Source organism: Chiloscyllium plagiosum, chromosome 1 (genome assembly GCF_004010195.1).
Source record: "Chiloscyllium plagiosum isolate BGI_BamShark_2017 chromosome 1, ASM401019v2, whole genome shotgun sequence".
NCBI classification, from domain to species: Eukaryota; Metazoa; Chordata; class Chondrichthyes; order Orectolobiformes; family Hemiscylliidae; genus Chiloscyllium; species Chiloscyllium plagiosum.
In genome coordinates, this window is record NC_057710.1 from 76,733,225 (window position 1) to 76,754,761 (window position 21,537).

Below are 21,537 nucleotides of genomic sequence, written 5' to 3' on the forward strand. Positions count from 1 at the left end.
TAGCTCAAATCCTCCAACCCTGGCAACATCCTTGTAAATCTTTTCTGAACCCTTTCACATTTCACAACATCTTTCCGATAGGAAGGAGACCAGAATTGCACGCAATATTCCAACAGTGGCCTAACCAATGGCCTGTACAGCTGCAACATGACTCTCAACTCCTGTACTCAATACTCTGACCAATAAAGGAAAGCATACCAAACGCCTTCTTCACTATCCTATCTAGCTGTGACTCCACTTTCAAGGAGCTATGAACCTGCACTCCAAGGTCTCTTTGTTCAGCAACACTGCCTAGGACTTTACCATTAAGTGTATAAGTCCTGCTAAGATTTGGATTCTGAAAATGCAGCACCTCACATTTATCTGAATTAAACTCCATCTGCTACTTCTCAGCCCATTGATCAAGATCCTGGTGCAATCTAAGGTAACCTTCTTCGCTGTCCACTCCAATTTTGGTATCATCTGCAAACTTACTAACTATACCTCTTATGCTCATGTCCAAATCATTTATATAAATGATGAAAGGAGTGGACCCAGCACCAATCCTTGTGGCACTCCACTGGTCACAGGCCTCCAGTCTGAAAAACAACCTTCCACTACCACCCTCTGTCTTCTACCTTTGAGACAGTTCTGTATCCAAATGGCTAATTCTCCCTGTATTCCATGAGATCTAACCTTGCTAACCAGTCTCCCATAGGGAACCTTGTCGAATGCCTTACTGAAGTCAATACAGATCACATCTACTGCTCAGTCCTCATCAATCCTTTTTGTTCCTTCTTCAAAAATACTCAATCAAGTTTGTGAGACATGGTTCCCTTCTTTGCCTCTCAAATTTTACAGCACGGGTTAAATCATTTCTGTGTTGCAGGTTTAAGTTAGCGGGGGAGGGGGTGTTTACCCCGTGTCATAGCAGTTTGGGGGCTCATCCAGGATTTGAAGACTTTGGGGGCTTTTGATCGTGATTTGAACAGTTTGGGTCTTGGATTTGGGACTTGAACTGGTTTAGACAGATTTGAATAGATTTGGAGGTATGAAAATTCCCAGCAGATTTAAACACTTACAGGTTAGTGTCCTTGACCTTTAAATAAAACATAGGTGAGACAATTTGTTTAATTTTGGTGACTTATGATTGATTAAATTAAAAGGAGTGAAATGGCTCTTAAAATTGTTAAAAAGGTTCTGTGATTTGAAAATAATTCTCAAATTTGCCAAGAAATTTTGAGGAAGGAAAGAAAAAGGCCATACTCTTAGAATTAGCATATCAGTTAGATTTGGGTTTAACCAAAGACAAAAGTAAAGCTGAAATTGTAAGGACGTTACTTAGGTGTGTCAGAAAAAACTGACAAGTGGAGCAGAGGTAGAAAAACTTAAATTACAGTTGAGGAAAATGGAGTTAGAAGATAAACAAAGAGAGAGAGAGAGGGAAGAGAAAGGGAGCTGAGCAAAGACAGAGAGAAGAAAGGGAAAAAGGAGAGAGAAGGTTCTTAGCTGAGCAAAAAGCGAGAGAATTTGAACTTGAGAAGTTGCAAATTAGTCAGCAAAGTCAAGTTAACAGGATGGAGATTAAAACAGAAGGTAGTGATATACTCAAATATGTCAAAACTCTGCCACATTTTGATGAGAAAGATGTTGAAGCTTTATTTATTTCATTTGAAAAATTGGCCAGACAGATGGAGTGGTCTGAGGATTTATGGGCAATGCTAGTTCAAACTAACTGGGAGGCAGAGCTAGTGAGGTATTTGCCACACTGTCAGATGAGGGGGTCAAGAGGTTAAACAGGCTATTTTAAGTGCTTATGAATTGGTACCAGAAGCATATAGACAGGGGTTCAGAAACATAGACAATGAGCCAGGTCAGACGTATGTTGAATTCAAAAGAATTAAACATAGCCATTTTGATAGATGGGAGCATGCTTTAAACATAGATAGGACCTTTGAGACTCTATGAGGGATTACTCTGCAGGAGGAGTTTAAAAACTCACTTTCAGAGATGGTAAGAATTCACGTGGAGCAACAGAAAGCTCAGGAAGTGGGAAGGGCAGTAGAATTAGCAGATGAATACATGTTGGTGCATAAGACAAGCGTCAGGCCAGAATTTCGTCCAGTGAGGGACAGAAGTTGGGAGAAGGGGAGATCCTTCACTCCGAAACCAAGAGTAGAGAACACTGGTAAGAGTTTACCACAGGATAAAAAAGAAACCCAGAGGGTGAAAAGGAGGTGAAAGGCTTCAGGTGTATCCACTGTGGTAAACTGGGACACGTAAAGTTGCAGTGCTAGTCATTAAAGAAAGGCACTATGGCAAAAGATGTGTTAAAAGAAGCTAAGCCAGTGACATTAGTGAAGGTAATAAAAAAGACCCCAAGATGAGCCGAGGAGCTGCAGGAGAGTGCACGGCCGAGGCAGAGTCTGGGTATGGAGTTAGTACCTGATCTCTACAAAGAATTTGCCTCTGTGGGTAAAGTTTACTCAGAAAGAACAGGGGGAGAAGGACAAGACGTTATTATTTTGAGAGATACAGGATTTAACCAGTCGCTGATAGTGAGAGATGAGCAAAAATGCACTCTTTCTGATCTGTTACTAGAGAGTGTGGTAATTTGTGGGATAGATGGACAGAAATTTAATGTTTTCCTATGTAAAATCAGGTTGGAGTGCCAACTCAAGTCTGGGGAAGTTACAGTGGGAGTGATTGATAGAGTGTCAGATCCAGGAATTCAGTTTGTTCTTGGGAATGATTTGGCAGGATCCAAGGTGGGAGTGACACCCCTTGTTGTGGAGAAGCCCAAGGAAGACCAAGAAACTGAGGAGTTAAAACAGAAATATCCTGGTACTTTCCCAAACTGTATAGTCACCAGATCCCACTAGCATAAGTCACAGCATGAAGCGAAAAGTAAAAAGAAAGACGAAGGAGTTGAGGTTCAGTTAGCGGATACCCTGTTTGATGTAATGGTGCAGGAAAAACCTGAACAGGCAGAGGGTCAGACAGAAGTGTTAGTCCTGAAAGGCTAAGGGACTTGCAACAGCAAGACAAGATGATAAAAGATATGTATGTGGATGTGTACTCCGAAAAGAAGGCAGAGAATATCCTGGGGGGTTATTACTGAAGGGTAGAATCCTAAGATGGAAATGGAGACCACGGCAGGTTAGTGCAGAGGAGAAATGGGCTGAAGTGCACCAGATTGTGTTGCCAGAAGCATACAGACAGGAGGGGTTATGGGTAGCACATGAACTACTTATAGGAGGTTACCTAGGGGTACGAAAGACTCAGGCTAAGCTACAAGAACATTTTTATTGGCCTGGAATGCACAAGGATGTGGTTAACTTTTGTCATACTTGTCATACATGCCAAATGGTAGGTAAGCCACAGGCAGTAATAAAACCAGCATTTTTGTTGTCAATTCCCCCATTTGAAGAACCCTTCACGTGGGTTATAATTGACTGTGTAGGTCCCTCCCGAGAACTAAAACTGGGAACCAGTACTTGTTAACCATAATGGATGTGTCTCCCAGATTTCCAGAGGCAATTCCATTTTGGAGTATCAAGGCAAAAAAGGTGGGGGAGGAGTTAATAACTTTCTTCACACGGTATGGGCTACCCAGAGAGATTCAGTCAGACCAAAGGTCAAATTTTAATGGTAGGCTGTTTAAGGAGGTTATGGATAGCTTAGGTATACAGCACTGAATCCCAGGGAACTTTAGAAAGGTGGCATCAGCCCTTGAAGACAATGTTGAGAGCATAGTGTCAGGATTACCTGAATGATTGGGATAAGGTATCCCATTCATATTGTTTACCATTAGAGATGCCCCAAATGAATTTACTTAGTTCAATCCGTTGGAGTTAATATTCGGGCATGAAGTGAGAGGCCCTTTGAAATTAATTAAAGAAAAATTGACAGGACGAAAGTCAGAGATCTCACACTTAGATTATGTATCGGAGGTGAGGGAGAGACTAAACCGAGTGGATGGATTAGCTAACCAGCACTTAAAGAGGGCACAGTGTAGAATGAAGCAGGTGGCAGATAAAAGCTTTTGAGACTCGGACGTTTTCCCGAAGGATGACATGTTAGTACTATCACCAGCAATAGGAGATCCCTTCAAAGTTAGATTTAGTGGTCCCTATCAAATTGAGAAAAAGTTGAGTCAGGTGAACTATCTAGTAAAAATGCCAGATAGGAAAAATAAGGTATCATGTATGTCACGTGAGCATGTTGATACCATATTATGCTGGAGAGAAGGAACTGGAGAAACAAGTGTTAATTACTGCCCCACAGAGTGAGGAATCAAATCCAGATGATGTGGATTTTGATATGTCTCAAAATAGATTAAAAAATAAAGAGGTTCTTGAGGAGTGGAATAGATTCAGCTATCTGTCTCATGAGCATAGAACAGAGTTGAAAGGTTTGTTACATATGTAAGGACATATGTAAGAATCAGATGGGAGGAGTAATGCTATCGTACATGAAGTAGATGTAGGAAATACTGCTCCGATAAAACAACACCCCTATCGGCTTAGTCCTTTCAAAGCCAGACGGGTCCAGATGGAGCTGGAGGCCATGCTTGCTGAGGACATCATCAAACCAAGCCAGAGCGAGTGGAGTTCGTTGACTATCTTAGTTCCCAAATCAGACGGAACTCAATGATTTTCTGTGGATTATCGGAAAGTCACCGCCATTACAAAATCAGACTCATATCCAATTCCTAGACTGGAGGACTGTATCGAGAAAGTCGACAAATCAGTTACATCACCGATTTGGAATTAATGCATGGTTACTGGCAGGTCTCTTTATCAGAGCTGGTGAAAGAAACTTCTACGTTTGTAACCCCAAATGGGCTATATCAATTTAAAGTGATGCCCTTTGGAATGAAGAACGCACCCGCCACATTCCAAAGACTCATGAACAGAGTTGTGGCTGGGTAAACAAACTGTGCAGTCTATTTTGACTATGTCATGATCTGTAGTAAGTCCTGGAAAGATCAGATGGTACAATTGGCAGAGCTGTTTGAACAACTACGAGAAGCAAAACTGGTAACAAACTTAAATAAAACTGAATTCGCGAAAGCAGAGGTGATATTCTTGGAACATAATATCAGTCATGGAAGGTTGACCCCAGGGAACGCAAAAACTAAGGCCATCAAGAAATTTCCATGACCATCCTCGAAGAAAGAGATGCTCCACTTCTTAGGACTCAGCTGATTCTATCAGAAATGTGTTCCAAACTTCAGCGTGTAGTGGCACTGTTAACCGATTTGCTGAAGAAGAACACAACGTTTTGGTGGACAGAACCATGCCAGGAGGCATTCGATCATTTGAAATCAACGTTAACCACTAAACCAGTTTTAGCTACACCAAGCTTTTCAAAACCTTTTAAAGTCACCATCGATGTTAATAACGCAAGAGTTGGAGCTGTACTGCTACAGGAAGATGAGGATGGGATTGACCTGCCAGTTGGTTGCTTTTCAGAGAAACTGAACATCCACCAGAGGAAATACTCCACAATCGAAAAAGTTTGGTACTGGCTATACAACATTTTAATGTCTATGTCATGAACAATGTGTCGGAGATGATTATGTACATGGATCACAGTCCACTTACATTCTTAGAACGCTTTAAAGACAAGAACATGAGACTATTTTGTTGGAGTCTTATGTTACAGACTTTTAATTTAAAAATCATACATACAGCCCCACATCAGACTGTAATTGCAGATGTGTTATCATGGATTTAACTGATAATGTTTAGATGATATTTGTATTTATCCAATGTTTTATATATATATATAATATATGGGAAGAAGTTAAGGTGAACTTAGAATAAGATTATCTGTATGGTATGCTAATATGTTTAAAGAATAGAAAAAAATGAAGCCATCTCTTCATTATGATGATTCTTTTTTTTCTTAAGGGGGGAGGTGTTATGAAGAGGTACTGTACCTTTAAGAGAGTTAAAAGCTAGCAGAACTACCTGATACAGCACCAAGTGTTCTGAACAAGGTAACAATGTAACATTTGGTCAAACATTAGCTGGGTTGTCTGGAGACAAAAAGAAACAAATTCAAATTCAGCCAAACAGATTAAATTATGCCAAAATACCAAACTCCAATCAAGCTTGAATTTAGTATTAGTATTTAGTATTTTGACAATATTAACACCAATGAAACTATTCAATGCTTTGGGATATAAAATAGGGATAAAATTGAACAGTTGAAGGAGAACTGCCAAAAGACCAACAGATGTAGGCTGCTAGTGAGAATTGTCTGAGAGGTACCTGTCTACAGCAGCAGAGTGCACAGGAAAAAAAATCTCAACACCGAGCTGGACAGCAAGTCTACAGAGGAGGATACACAGAGAAGATTCGACAGCTGGCTGCTTTTGAAATTTGAATTTTTCTGTAAATCTTATTTGGGGTTTTTTATTGCACTGGTATCGTAGAGGGGAAGGTAAAGGATAGGTTCAGATAAAGGTTTAGTGGATGGCATGATAGCTCACAGTGCTAGGTTCAATCCCTGCCTTGGGTGACTGCCCGTGTGGAGTTTGCACATCCTCCCTAAATCTGTGTGGGTTTCCTCCCACAATCCAAAGATGTGTAGATAAGGTGAATTGGCCATACTAAATTGTCCATAGTGTTAGGTGCATTAGTCAGGGGTAAATATAGGGTTGGGGAATGGGTCTTGGTGGCTTACTCTTTGGAGGGTTGGTATGGACTTGTTGGGCTGAAGGGCCTGTTTCCATACTGTAGGGAATCTAATCTAAATAGCTGTTAGTTAATTGTTCTCTGTTAAACTGTAAAAAATTAAAATTGGTAATTTTTACTTTAAATAGTGACTTCTGGGATAGTTCTTTGGTCTTGAATTTTAACACATTACAGCATGGGTTAAATCATTTCTGTATTCCAGGTTTAAATTAGCAGAGGGAGTTTAACCCCATGTCATAACAATAGCACTTCTTTAATAATCGACAAAAAGATGCAAATACAAAGAACAATAAAAGATAACTCTTGCAGTCATCTAGATGCTGCTGAGTTAAAGTCATTGACTTAATAAAACTTGTGTTTATCTAGTGTCTTTCACAATACCAAGTTGCCCCAAAGCATTTTACCGCCAATGAAATAATTTTGAAGTAAAGCCACTATCATAGTTAAAGAAAAGTGGCAGACTCCAAAATTATGTTGAGCAAAATTTCATGAACAGTAATATGGTAATAACCAGATAGTCTGTTTTCGAGACGTTTGTGGAAGGATAAATATTGGCTTGGACACCAGTCAGGTTTCCACTGTTCTTCAAAATAAGACATTGGAATATCTCACATCAGCTCAAACAGCAAAGGGGCCTCAATTTAACATTTTATCCAAAAGACTACATCCCTGAAACTCAGCACTTCCTCATTACTGCACTGAAGTACAAATATAGATTCTGTGCGAATGCCTCTAGAGTAGGGTTTGAACAAATTAGTTTTTAACCCAAGACGAGAGCTGTAGCTGAAACTATATTGGTGGAGAAACTGTTAACTGCTAAATGCGAATTGTATTTTGAGGATTGTCCAGTTCTGAAGATGAACATTTTTCATGAATAAAATTGTTTTTTGCTACAACTATTCAATTTAATATTATCGTGATTCTGTGTTATAAATCAAAATGTAAAATTCAATGCCATATTAAGTTTAAAAATTAACTGCTGTGCTAACGTTTTCAGTCTTTCTGTGTGTTTTTCAGTAATTTGAGTTCAGATAATATTTATACACACAGTTAAATACTACATATTTTCTTAAAAGAGGAAAAAACTGCCCCTTTATATTATCCAATATGATATAAGTAAGTTACCTGGAACTCCGCAGTTTGACATGTTCATTTGATGCCGCTGCCGAATGGAGGAACGCTTGTAAACAACATGAGGGTGTCCTTCTGTATACGTGGACTCACTAGTATTGTCTTCAGATATATCCTGCAATGGCTCTATGAAGTACTGATCTTCTTCTGTTACAATCACCCCATGCTTTAGAGAACAGAACAGATTATTAATGCAAGTAAGAACTTTAGAAGTTTTAGGAAATAATCTGAAACAACTTATTTCTATACTGTGGTACAGATACATCTGGTTTGTGCATAATGAATGTTTCAACTTACATTAACTCATATTGTAGGATAAATTGTAAGAAGAATATGAATAATTAAATGTAACGAGCAACTGAGAATACACATTATCCAAAAAAAATCAGAAATAGTTAAATTTACTGTCAATTGAAAGATATATTAGTAACCTTACTTCTTAATGTGATTTTGTTTTCCCATTCACCTAGATATTTAAACAGTTGGGCCTTTATTGCTGAAGAGTTGCTAGTAAAGCATTAGTTATCATTCCTACATTTGTTACCCAGCTTTCTTCCAAAAATTTAATCCAGGCTGACTTCAATGCATTTTATTACTTCAAAATAAACATACTATCCAGGCATTTGTAAGTATGATTTGAATCCACATTAAATGTGCCACTGTTGTTTATTTAAAACCTATGGATACTGTAACATATTTGAGTGTTCATGCAAGCAGGAAAATCTCGTTTATCCTCCCTGTAAGTTACCAGAAACGTACTGTTCCATTACATTGGGGGAATCCTTATGATAAACTATTCATCATTTGTAAGCACTGAAGAAACAGCTATTCACCCTTACCAACCAATGCAGCTTTTATTACATCGCCAAGAAACACGGATCTTTGTCAGAATTCTGCACTTTGCTATGCTGCACAGGAAGTTTGATGTTCGTACGTGCTTCTGAACAACATTCGGTCTGCAGAGGCCACAGAAAGGGACCTGCCTCTTTAAGATCTGGCTACCCTTCCCACTGCGGCGGATCATATGCAAATTAGCCATGTGCAACATACAGCAGGCAGCTGTTTATGCTTCGATTCCTGCAACGGTTCCCTGAGCTCAGTTCACGTTTCTGTACTTGAGAACAATGCAAGCGACTGAAGAAAGCAACATCTCCAACTTGAAAAGTAAGTTTACTGTTCTACTCACCAGACCATTGCAGTTACTTAAAGCCACTTTTGTAGTGTTGTGTTCATGGAGTACATATCCCACGTAATGGCAATTATCAATGAAATCGTGTTTCCACTCAGGACCATCATTCCCCCAATATTCTACCGTAAAATGTCTGGAGATTAATTTGGTGTTTAAACTCAAGTTTAAGTGAAAGTGCTTTCCATAGGCGGAGAGTCTGTAAAATAATTTAGATTCAGTTGGTTCATGAGGTGTCACATCCGAACTCCTCTTCCGCCTTGAGTGTCTGCAGCTTCTCCCACTGACCTTCAGGAAATCTCCGTTATGGTCCACTCGGGCAGGAACCGTTAGTTGATAATGTTCAAGGTAAGAAAGGAACTCCTCTGTGAAACCGTAAGTCGGATAGACCCAGGAAATAGGCGTGAAAGGAAAGAAACAGGACGTGACAAAGTGCTGTACGACTGAAACACTGAGCATAATCATCCCATTGAATGGAAACAGTAAGTATTTCAGTTATATTAAGTTGAAGTAACGACATGGCCTGGGCTAGTACTTGATCAGTTAATGTTTCATATAATCAATGGGACAATGTTACATGCAGCAGGTTTGGAAGGATAGAGACTTTTAGGCAGCAGACTAATGCAGCAAATGTAAGCAGTACCATGCCTCACAATCCTCCTGCCATTTTGCATTGACAAAACAGAGACACACGTTTGTCGTTCCGAGTGCACAGAAAGGATGTTGTTACTAGATGCAAAGTCCAATGAAACACGAATTAAATAATCCGTTCTGGACCTCGTTCTGCTTGGAGCAAATTAGTTGTTGCCAGTCTTCCCCCCACCCCCCCCCCCCCACCCCCCAGAACAGATTGCATCAAATCACCATTAAATGTATACCCACATATTTTACAGAATTGTCTTAATACCTAAATTCTGATGTTGCAATCAGAGAGAAATGAAGATGTTTTCTTAAAATAAATGACAGACAGTTGTAACAACTAAGCGTGAGCTTGTGCCAATAAGATGTGCTTATTTCAGTGTGAACGTGTCGGTGATGTGGCTGCAGTGTATGTGAGTCATACCAGGATGGTCCTACCTTGAGAACTGTAAGAAAGCCTTGTGTCACTGTCAAACTCCGAAGCAGCCATGGCCAGGCTCAAAATCCAAGTCACTGTCTTCCACAAAATTTCCATAATTTAGTGAACCTCAAGCTGTTCGTGGCTACCTTTGCGCTAGACAGTTTGGTGGGCTCCTGAAGCGCACCGTACCAAGCCCATTGGGCGGGCGGAGCCCCCCGGCGCGTTTCGGAGCGCCTCAGCACCGCAGGGCCCAGCCGTTCGGGCAACAGGCCGGCTCGCCACTCATCCCTGCGCCCACAGCCAGCAGCACAGCGGCACAACCTGCAGCACCCACACTCATTGGCCGTTTATTCCAACTCAGTCATCCGTATGCCTGCAAAAAGGGAACAACACGTTTTAGTTAAAGATGCCATTGTCCACCGGCCTTCAGTCTTTGTAATGGCAATCCTAGCAGCGAAACCGTCGCGTTTCACAAATGTTTTTCTGTTTTGCAACGGAAATAAATTCCGGCTTACTGACCATGCAACTTTGCAACGGTACGGGCTGTAGAACTTTGAAAGGCTCAACCCGTGAGGTAGATGCAGAGGGAAACACATACTCCTCACCCCCTTTCAATTCCAGGGATTGTTGACATCTTCATGTCCGCTTTCTCGCACGAAATAACGCAATTAAGAAACTGCAGCCGATTAGCTCAAACTCCTGTGATGTCTTTACTAACTTTCAAGAATCAGTCTCAGCAAAACAAAACATCCGGCTCTGGGAGCACTGGGGTCTTTCAAACCGAGTTTCTTTTTAATCATTAATTGGTAGTTCAATGCTTTTCTGAAGTCATTTCTCTTTCGCACAAACCTGCGTCACCACAGACTTCGGTATGAAATTGAAGTGTGAGACTCCACTTAAAGAATGAGCCTCTTTTGTGGAGACTCAGTACCGACAATGTTTCCAACAAAGCATGAAACTCCATGTGGAGAGTGATTCTCCCTGCACACAGTGAATCTCCGTGTGCACAGTAAGACTCCGTGTGGAGAGAGACTCCATGTGGAGAGTGAGACAGACTCTGTGTGGAGAGTGAGACAAACCCTGTGTAGACAATAAGAGTGCATGTGGACCTTGAGACTCCACGCGGAGAGTGAGTCTTCATGTGGAGAGAGGAAGATTGTGTGGGGAATGACAGTCCCCGCATGCACAGAGTGAGACTGCACGTATGGAGAGAGGTTCCATTTATTTGAGGCCACCATGTGGAAAAGCTGAACCGTCACAAGCTAACTTTCATTTGCTGCTGCACTGACGCCCAATTTTCATAGCAATCCACTGTGGCCGCGACCACCAATTAGAGTTGGCGGAGTCTTAATATTCCTACTTGGAAAAGGAGAGAGAAAAAGAAAAGGAAATAATGTGGAGGTAACAGGAGGGAAAAGGTGAGGAGGAAGGGTGGAGGAACTGAACAGATACATGGAGGATGGAAGGAAGGAAAGTTGAAAAACAAAGATATAGAATGGGGTTGGGGGGTAACTGAGCCTGAGGCGGCATGGCGGCATGAAAGAACAGAAAGACAAAGTGATGAAGTAAAGGGATAACGAATTAAAGGACAGGATGGAGGAAGGGAAATGATAGAGAGAGGAGGATAAGGAAATGTAAACATTGAGAATAAAGATGACAAGAGTGGATGGAGAGAGAGGCCAACAGGCAAGGAAAGCCTGGGAGAGAGAAAGTGGGAAGGCAGGACAGTTGGGAAAGGTGAGGAAGGAGATCAAAGAGGGATGGATTGAGTGAATGGGAAGGAAGGAGGAGGAAGGCAGAGTTAAAGAGAATAGAATAGAAGAACAAGCTTGCAGAGGAATTGCAGTAGCAAGAAAGATGATGAACTAAGAATGGTTGGGGGCTTACAGAGAAGATTTGGGGATGTATGTGAGGGGTAAACGTTAGCAGATGGAAGATGGCTGGGAGGTAACAGATAAGCTGTAACATTAAATCACATGATTTTAGGGATTGTGTGCTAACATGAAAAGAGAAATGCTTGGCAGGCAGAAAACAAAGGGTAGGAATAAATAGGTTTTTTACCAAATGGCAGGTAGTGACTGATGGGGTACCATAGGGAACAGTGCTATGACTCCAATTACAATATATAATAATAATTGAATGAGGAAACTAAATGCAATACCTTCAAATTTGTAGATGACACTAAGCTGGGTCAGGGTGGGTCAAATTTGCTGGTGGTGAACTGTGAGGAGGATGCAGAGATGCTTCAGTATAATTTGGACAAATTGAGTGAATGGCCAAGTGCACGGCAGATCAGCTGTTGTAGCAAAAACAGGAAGGTACGTTATTATATGAATGACAATAGATTGGGAAAGGGAGAGGTGCAATGAGAGCTGGGTGTCCTTGAACACCAGTCCCTGAAAATAAGCTTCCAGGTGCAGCAATGAAGAAGTAAGTGGTGCACTGGCTTTCATTGTGAGAGGATTCAAGCACAGGGGCAAGGATAACTTACTGCAATTGTGCAGGGCATAATTGAGACCACATCTGGAATATTGTGTACAGTTTTGGTCTCCTCCTCTGAGGAAGTATGCTCTGACTATGGAGGGAGTGCAGCAAAGATTTACCAGACTGGGGATGGCCAGGCTGACATGTGAACAGAGATTGGATCGGTTAGGACTATCTTTACTAGAGTTTAGAATAATGGGGGTGGGGGTGGGAATGTCATAGAAATTATAAAATTCCAACAGGGCTAGACAGGGTAGCTGCAGAAAGGATATTCACAATATCCAGGGAGACTAGAACAAGGGGTCATAATATAAGGATATACAGTGGGTTACTTAGGACTGTGATCAGGATAAATTTCTTAACCCAGAGAGTGGTGAGCCTGTGGAATTCTAGGAGAAATTGAGGACTGCAGATGCTGGAGATCATAGCTGAAATGTGTTGCTGGAAAAGCGCAGCAGGTCAGGCAGCATCCAAGGAGCAGGAGAATCGATGTTTCGGGCATGAGCCCTTCTTCAGGAATGGGCTCATGCCCGAAACGTCGATTCTCCTGCTCCTTGGATGCTGCCTGACCTGCTGCACTTTTCCAGCAACACATTTTCAGCCTGTGGAATTCTCTACCACAAAAAGCGGTTGAGGATAAAACACTGAATGTTTTCAAGAAGGAGTTAGATACAGTTCTTAAAGCTAAAGGGAACAAAGGATGTGGGGGAAAAGCAGGAACTGGGCACTGAGTTGAAAGGTCAGCCATGATCATATTAAATGGTGGAGCAGGCTCAAAGGGCAGAATGTCCTACACTTGGTGCTATTTCCTGTGTTCCTATGTTCCCAATACTGGAGGTAGGGAGGGGAGACTGAAACAGATAAAAGAGGAAAGAAAGGACAGGGTTGAGGGGAAAAGATAAGCAGAGGAGTGGGTAAGCTTTAGAAAGAAGGCAGGAGAGCAGAAAAAGGAAGAGGGTAGGGGGAAAGAAGTAAGACATGAGGAAAAGAGAATACAAGCGTGGGTGTAGGAAATAAATGAATGAAAGCAAATAAAGGAAATTACTGAGTATAAATCAAAAGTGGAGATGATGGGATTTTCTCCGCATTAAATTTGTTTTTGAAATGTAAGAATTTGCTAAGAAGCTGTCCGAGCAGTGGAAGATGGCGGGTAAACAGCACATGAACAAGGCAGAGAAGCAGGAATAAGAACAAAGTGTAGAGAAACAGGTGTCAGAAGAACACATGAATGAGTAGTAATGGGGATCTGAGGAAAATAACGAAAGCAAAAAGGAAAACAGATGGCAATGGGAGCATTGCAAACCAGAAAGAGGTGGAAAATAAGAAAGCAACGGGAAAGGAGCTGTCGATGGCGAGAGAGAGGGAGACCAGCGAGAAAAGGAGAACAGGTAGAAAGAATCTGGGCGATAGTGAAGCTAATAAGTACAAATCAATATTCCGTCATTATCACTGTAACTACCCTTTCAAAAGTACATAATTTGTTACAAAGCTCTTGAAACCTCCTGAGATATGAAAGGCATTATGTAAACGCAAGTCTTTCTAGGGCAAAAAAAGGAAATGTGTAAAGTGAACAAGAACCAGGAGGGGAGGGCACGTTAAGAGGACAGAGTGCGTGGGGATAGTGTGGCCCATGGGATAAGGAGCAAACTGCACCTGGAGTGAGCCCCGAGTCTCGGAAGACAGGGGGCGGTCTCTCCCCGCTCCAAAGCGAGCGAGGTCACAGCGGGACACCGGCCATGTCCTGAGAGCGACCTGCAGCGAGCTCCACACTCCCCCCAGACGGCACCGAGAGAGTTCCAGCAAGCACGGGGGGGGGGGGGGGGGGCAGGGGGAAGCTTTCAAGGCGGCGAGACCTGCACCACTTCATTGGAGTTAACATTGGAGTCAGTGTCTCAGCTTCCCCCAAGCCAAAAGCTTGGCCCTCAGGCTAAAGCAAATCGGGTTTTCCACCCGACCATGACTTCCAATAAGATACTATTGTTATAAAGGAAGCAGCAAGAGGTGGAAAAGGCGAGCCTTCTCACTGACATTATACTTTATCCGCACATGTTAATAGCCGGATAGATTTCCAGCTGAAATTTAACTATGTTTGGCGATATTGCTCTCATATAAGTCAATGCAAAAAGATCTGGTGACTTTGCGAAACAAAGGGACTGGAACATGTAGGATGTTTTATTTGAAAGCCCCTAAATCATGATTTTTTTTTCTACGTTGGTCAAACTTTTATCCTAACCCAGTGAAGCTGAAGCTGGGGCACTGAAGTGAACAGTAACTAAGTGGAAACAAAAGGTAGATAAAAGTCACGTTATCAAAGTTACTGCGAAAGCTGGTGTGTAGTGGGTCTCTCCTGGAACGTAAAATGTTAGAGATTTAAGATACGGGCGCACCACACACTCCAAACTTTGGTGCAAGTGGCATGTATATGTTGCTAGGGAAGTGAGGGGGGGAGGGGCACAGTTCGATATAAAATCCGCGGCTTCCCATTTGAAACAAAGTGGCAAGACCCGCTTCTTGCATTGAGCGGATTAGCAATTCACCGAGAAATAACAGCAGCCCCCTGACCTTCCCCCCACCCACTCCCCACCATCACCCCAAGCTATCGGCAGGGCTTTGCAGCTCCTGATATCTGACCTCCTTAAAATTAAAGACAAATGACAGTGTGCTCTCTGGTGGGATCCTCCTTTTCACCAAATTTGGGTCAGGCATCACAAACCTAGGGATCCCAGACCCTGGGACACAAAACCAAACTCTGTGCAAACGTCACCAGTCGGGTTGGGTTTTTTTTAATAACCTGTGCTCGATTTCCTGCTCCGTAACCGAGCGCGTTTCCCAGGAGCTGTCAAGATTCCTGTTGGACAATCCCAGATTTCTCAGTGAAGGAGCTACGAAAAGGCGAGACAGTACAAAAACACCGCACACAGCTGGTTGCTCAACGTCAGCATTTCAGTGTCAAAACTAAAGGGAAATTAAAACTTTGCATACATGGGGAGGAAATGGAATAGGCTCCGTACAGTCAATATGAAGTAACATTCAGCAGCTCATTCCCAGACAGCAGCACTAAATCTATTTGGATAAAACGCGTGTGACCCAGACAGTTGGCATTTAGCCCAAATACATTACACCGGCCGCTCAAATAAAAACAAGCGTCTCTACAACAATGAAAGTATTGGAAAGTCTGCACCTTCTCACACACATTTCGGGTTGGTTTCTATTTTTTATATAATTATATAACTTGCTTTCCATACAGTCTCGCTCCCAGCGTTCGGTTAACTGGATCGCCGCATCTTTAAAACTCCCCTCACAAATCACACGAGGTGCAGATTAAATCGAAGAACACTATTCTGTACGGGGTTTGTTACTCCGCTATAAGCGATTACAAGAAATGGAACGATATCACTTTCCAATGCACGAGGACAGTATCTGCTGAATGAGGGGTTAGAAACAGCTAATCGCGAAAAAAAACCCAAACGATTCCTCCCGTACAGTCCATTTTCAGCAGTCAAACAAGGGTGAACTGACTGAGACTGCTGTAGTGTCCAATCCCACTCATTTACAACACGATCTGCAGTGAGCTTCAGCAGAAAACCGACAATTTGAAATAAACAAAAGGGTCGGTAAAACATTACGAGTCGCCTTTACCGTTTTCATCTTCATTCTGGGACGGGTTTAAGTGCAGCTTTCAAACAATAGACCGTGCACACTGGCGATCCGTACCAATCAATTGTACTCTCTCGAAACCACGGGGGGGGGGGGAATGTGTTGGGGGGGGGGGAGCTTACAGAAGTTACTGACTTGGCAGAAACCGGGATGCCATCAGCCACCACCAAGCAACCTAAGATTTCTTTCCTTGACTGACTCCGCTCTCCAGAGTAGCTGAGCTCGTACCAAGCTCCCTAGGACACTTGGAGAATGAAGGCAGGCAATATAACAAAGTCTATGAAACAGCCCGGTTTGACTACCGGCCTTCAGCCAAGTTTAGACTTGCAATCTGGCAATCCGATGTGTGCTACACAGCGTACTTACGTCAGTGAAAAATGCAGATGTGCTTTTTCATGGACCGGTTGTGCGCATGTCTTCTGGATCACGTGAAGGGGAGGGGGCAGTGATGGGGTCCAGTCAGGGTGAAACTGGCATAACAGAGCCCAGCATCGAGCAAACTTCAACAAATGCTGCAGATTCTCTTTAAAAGAGGAGCAACTGGCCAGCCCACAGCCTCTGTTCATAGTAACAAGACATTTGAACGGCACTTAGTTTGGTGCTTCAGCTCACATTCAAAAGGGAAAACATTGATAATTTGCCATGGCCATATTTTAAAGTTACCATAGAGGTGCTTCAGATTGTTAAATTCAACTCGATGAAAGTACAGGTAGCATCGCTTCCTTGCATTAGTTTTTCACTTAAGATGGTGTCATCTTTAATGTCAAGTCCATGGGGGCAGTTTATTACTGTTGGAATGTATTTTTTGTTAGGAAAAAGCTTAACACAGTCACAACTATGGAAGAGACATAGTTTTTAGTTCGAAAAGCTCTTAATAAATATGATGGAAATTAGAACGGATGAGAAACAAGTTAACTGTTTATATTCCAGTGGAAGTCCCAGCATAAACTATTAAATAACCTGAGGATATCACAGCATTTCTCGCGGAAATACATCTCTGTGCTAGTGAAAAAAATTAGTAAATTGTTAAGTTACACTACAAAAATTAACTTCTACATTTATGAGTGGGGGGGGCATTTAAACGTTTAAACTCGATCACGAAGGGAACAGATACAAAATTAGAAGGACGGAACGTACTAAAAGCTGGGAGTACTTAGAGCTTGAATGCTTTAAAATTAAAACCCAACAGGAAGAGGTTTGCGCATTTTTCTCCCAAGGACACTTATTACTGGCCAAATCCACAGTTTATGTGAGCTATGGTCGCACAGAATAGGATAACGGGTTGGCATTAGTTGCAAGACATTGTGTGCTACCAGTAAAAAGCAGGCTAGATAAATACTAAGCACCACGGTGAGTGTAAGACGGGGTTTGCACTACCCGTTCTAAGCGACTGTAATATCAAAGAACATTAAATAAATGAAAAGTCTTACAGAATTTGGCAGAAAGTTCAATCGAACTGTGGTGCGCTTTTGGTTTACAATTGAAGGTTAAAATGACATTAGGCAATTATAGCCTGTAGGTCCCATAAGATAAACGTATTTGAGATAATATTGTAAAATTAAAATAAATTGTAAACCATAAAAAAGGCTGTGCTTTTCAGCCTTACCATAAGCGAAGGTTTAAATCAGAGGACGCTAAAAAGCAAAGTTTGACCTATTGCTGTATAAACGTTTGTAAGAAATGGTCAGTAACAATTTGTGCATTTATTTTAATCAGATTAAATCATAAAGTCATACAGCATAGAAACAGACCCTTCAGTCCTTTTCATCCATGCCAGCCAAGTTTCCCAAACAAAACTGGTCCTGCCTGCCTATATTTGGCCCATTTTCCTCTAAATCTTTCCTATTCACATACCTGTCCAAATCTCTTTTAAACGTTGTAACTGTACCTGCATCTACCATTTTCTCGAGGAGTTCATTCCATATGCAAATCTGTGTGAAAAAAGCTGTCCTCAGGTCCCTTTTAAATCTTTCTCATCTAACCATAAAAATATGGCTCCTACATTTCAACTCACACACCCTTATTTATGCCCATTGTGATTTTATAGACCTCTAAAAATCAGCCTCCTATGCTCCATTGAAAAAAGTCCAGCCTCTCCATATAACTCGAACCCTCAAGTCCCAGCAACATACTGGTAAATCTTTTTTGAACCCTCTCCAATTTAATAATATCATTCCTATAGCAGGGTGACCTGAACTGTACAGAGCACTCCAAAAGTGTTCTCATCAGCGTCCTGTACAATCTCAACATGATGTCCAAACTCCTAAACTCAATGGTCTGAGCAATGAAGGCACACTGTCTACTTGTAATACAACTTTCAAATAAATATGTACCTGAACACTTTGGTCTCTCTCTCGTCCACATCCCGCACCTCCGCCCTCAGACCCCCACCCCTCCAACCGTAACAAGGACAGAACGCCCCTGGTGCTCACCTTCCACCCTACCAACCTTCGCATAAACCAAATCATCCGCCGACATTTCTGCCACCTCCAAACAGACCCCACCACCAGGGATATATTTCCCTCCCCACCCCTGCGCTTTAGGGAACATCTCTGAGACACCCGCACCAATCAACCAAATCGCCCCGTGGCTCAACATTTCAACTCCCCCTCCCACTCTGCTGAGGACATGGAGGTCCTGGGCCTCCTTCACCGCCGCTCCCTCACCACCAGACGCCTGTAGGAAGAACGCCTCATCTTCCGCCTCGGAATACTTCAACCCCAGGGCATCAATGTGGACTCCAGCAGTTTCCTCATTTCCCCTTCCCCCACCTCACCCTAGTTCTAAACTTCCAGCTCAGCACTGTCCCCATGACTTGTCCGGACTTGTCCTACCTGCCTATCTCCTTTTCCACCTATCCACTCCACCCTCTCCTCCCTGTCCTATCACCTTCATCCCCTCCCGCACTCACCCATTGTACTCTATGCTACTTTCTCTCCACCACCACCCTCATCTAGCTTATCTCTCCACGCTTCAGGCTCACTGCCTTTATTCCTGATGAATGGGTTTTGCCCGAAACGTCGATTTCGAAGCTCCTTGGATGCTGCCTGAACTGCTGTGCTCTTCCAGCACCACTAATCCAGAACACTAACCAGGGTCCTATCTGTAGCTGTAAAAGTTGTGCCCTTGTTTGTTTTACCAAAATGCAATATCTCACATTTATCCAGATAAAACTTCACCTGTCACTCCTCAATCCATTAGTTTAATTGGTCAAGATCCCATTGTAATCAGAGATAACCTTCTTCACTGTCGACTATACCGCCAATTTTGATGTCATCTGCAAACTTATTCAGCATGCCTTCTAAATCCAACTGGTTTATATAAATTACAAACAAAAGTGGACTCAGTACCAATCCTTGCGGAACACCACTGGCCACAGGCCTCCAGTCCAAAAAAACAACCCTCCACTACCATCCTTGGCCTCCTACTGTTAAGCCAATTGTGTATCCATTTGGCAAGCTCTCCCTGAATCCCATGTGATCTAATTTCACCAATTAGTCAACAACCATGTGAAACCTTTTCTAAGGTTAAGGTTTTCTAAAGTCACATACTGCCGTCATCAATGGTTACATTCTCAAACAAACTTAATCAAGTTTGTGAGAGAAGATTTCCCATGCACAAAACCTTGATAACTATCCTTAATCAAAGTTACAAATCACACAACACCAGGTCAAAGTCCAACAGGTTTATTTGGATGCACTAGCTTTCAGAGCGCTGCTCCTGACAACCACTTGATGAATTGAACCTGTTGGACTATATACTGGAGTTGTGTGATTTTTAACTTTGTACACCCCAGTCCAACACCAGCATCGCCAAATCATACCCTTAATCAGTCCTTGCATCTCCCAATGCATGTAATTCCTATCTTTTAGCACCTCCTCCAACAACCAACCCACCACCCATGTCAGACTCACAGATCTATGGTTCCAGCAAGTTCGCGTTACACTCTTCTTAACTAAAGGCACAGCATTAGCCACTGCCCAGTTCTCGGGCACCCATTACTGTAAATGATACAAATATCTCTGCTAGAGACCCCACAATGTCTTGCCGAACTTTCCACAAAGTGCTGTTGTATACTTGATCAGGTCTCGGAGATTTATCCACCTTTATGTTTTTTAAGACCTCCAGCACGTCCTCCTCTGTAATATGGACTGTGTTCAAGACATCAATATTTATTTCTCCGAGTTCACTCGCCTGTATTTCTTTGATTGCAATTAACATATAGGGATCGCGTACCTAGACACGAGCGTTAAATTCACTGGAAAGTGGTAGCGCTAGCATTGGTGTCTCTGTACGCCCCATGACCACAACGCCAAAAGGACAATAAGCAACAACTGTGTTGGCGTCAGCAGCACAGAGACGACTGAAATCATTGGATGTTGGGGTCATTTTGCACTTTCCGTTTCATTTAAACAAATAAAACCAAAACAATGTACAAACTAGACATGTTCTAAACAATATTGCACTGGTGTTTGACCTGCGTTAGTCTGTTTCATGTGGTTAGAACAACAGTTGTGAGTAGCAGCTTCATCTTATCGCTTTGTTAAACTTCGACACAGCGCACGTACATCTGGTTTGTCTTTCAGTTAGTTTGCAAGCTAATACTGTTTTGGGAAAGAACGTTTTGACAAAGAAATCTTGGAACATTTAATTTTTAAAAACTCATCGGCCAGGCACTATCTGAAAACAGACTAGCTCCTAAGTTTCCAGTCTTGTGTCTCGACCGCTGTGTATGGCGAATCAGGTTTTATTTCAATTAGACTGCTGCAGCCCACGCCGGAGGTAGTAGGTGTAAGCCGTTTGGAGATCCAGGGAACCTTCAGCGAGAGCTCGCAATGTTTTGAAGGTCGCCAAAGAGGCCATGCAGAGCAGCTTTCACTGGGGAGAAAGGGAAACACATCAGTCTGCATAACCGTTAGTCCTCAGTGTGACCTTCTCGTCACTTGGCTCCACGCCAAACCAGGCTGGAAGGTATAAGAACATCCTGTGGTGGGCATTGACAATTTCAAATAAACACACTCCATATGTTACGCCGAATTAGTGAAGCGATTGTTTGTCATAAAGTGTTGGTCCTGAACTATGATTCCGGAACTGATTCTTTAATGTCATGAAAAGCAATTACCGTGAAGATGCCTTTCAACGGACATCAGTCTGTGTGCGTTAAACAAAAAAAAAGGTTCCGGCCCAGAAAATAAAATTATTTCTCTCAGGTTTTCTTGATTTGTCCATTTATCTTTAAACGATATTATTATTAACTGAAGTAGGAATACAATTGAAACTCGGTAACTGAAATTGCAACCCAGAATCGCCAGATACATTCACCAGAAGGGCTT

General features: G+C 42.3%; 1 protein-coding gene across 1 annotated transcript in view; it reads right to left on the bottom strand.

Moving 5' to 3' along the window:
- Positions 1-16,265, bottom strand: part of adamts6 (ADAM metallopeptidase with thrombospondin type 1 motif, 6) — a 301,285-nt gene extending 285,020 nt beyond the window's left edge. The window contains exons 1-5 of the mRNA XM_043689575.1: positions 16,187-16,265; positions 12,225-12,359; positions 10,081-10,436; positions 9,004-9,368; positions 7,812-7,983 (exon numbers count right to left, since the gene is read on the bottom strand). Coding sequence (XP_043545510.1) covers positions 7,812-7,983; positions 9,004-9,368; positions 10,081-10,177 — 634 coding nt within the window. The 5' untranslated portion in view covers positions 10,178-10,436; positions 12,225-12,359; positions 16,187-16,265. The remainder of the gene's footprint in view (positions 1-7,811; positions 7,984-9,003; positions 9,369-10,080; positions 10,437-12,224; positions 12,360-16,186) is intronic.
- Between the last annotated feature and the right edge of the window lie 5,272 nt (positions 16,266-21,537).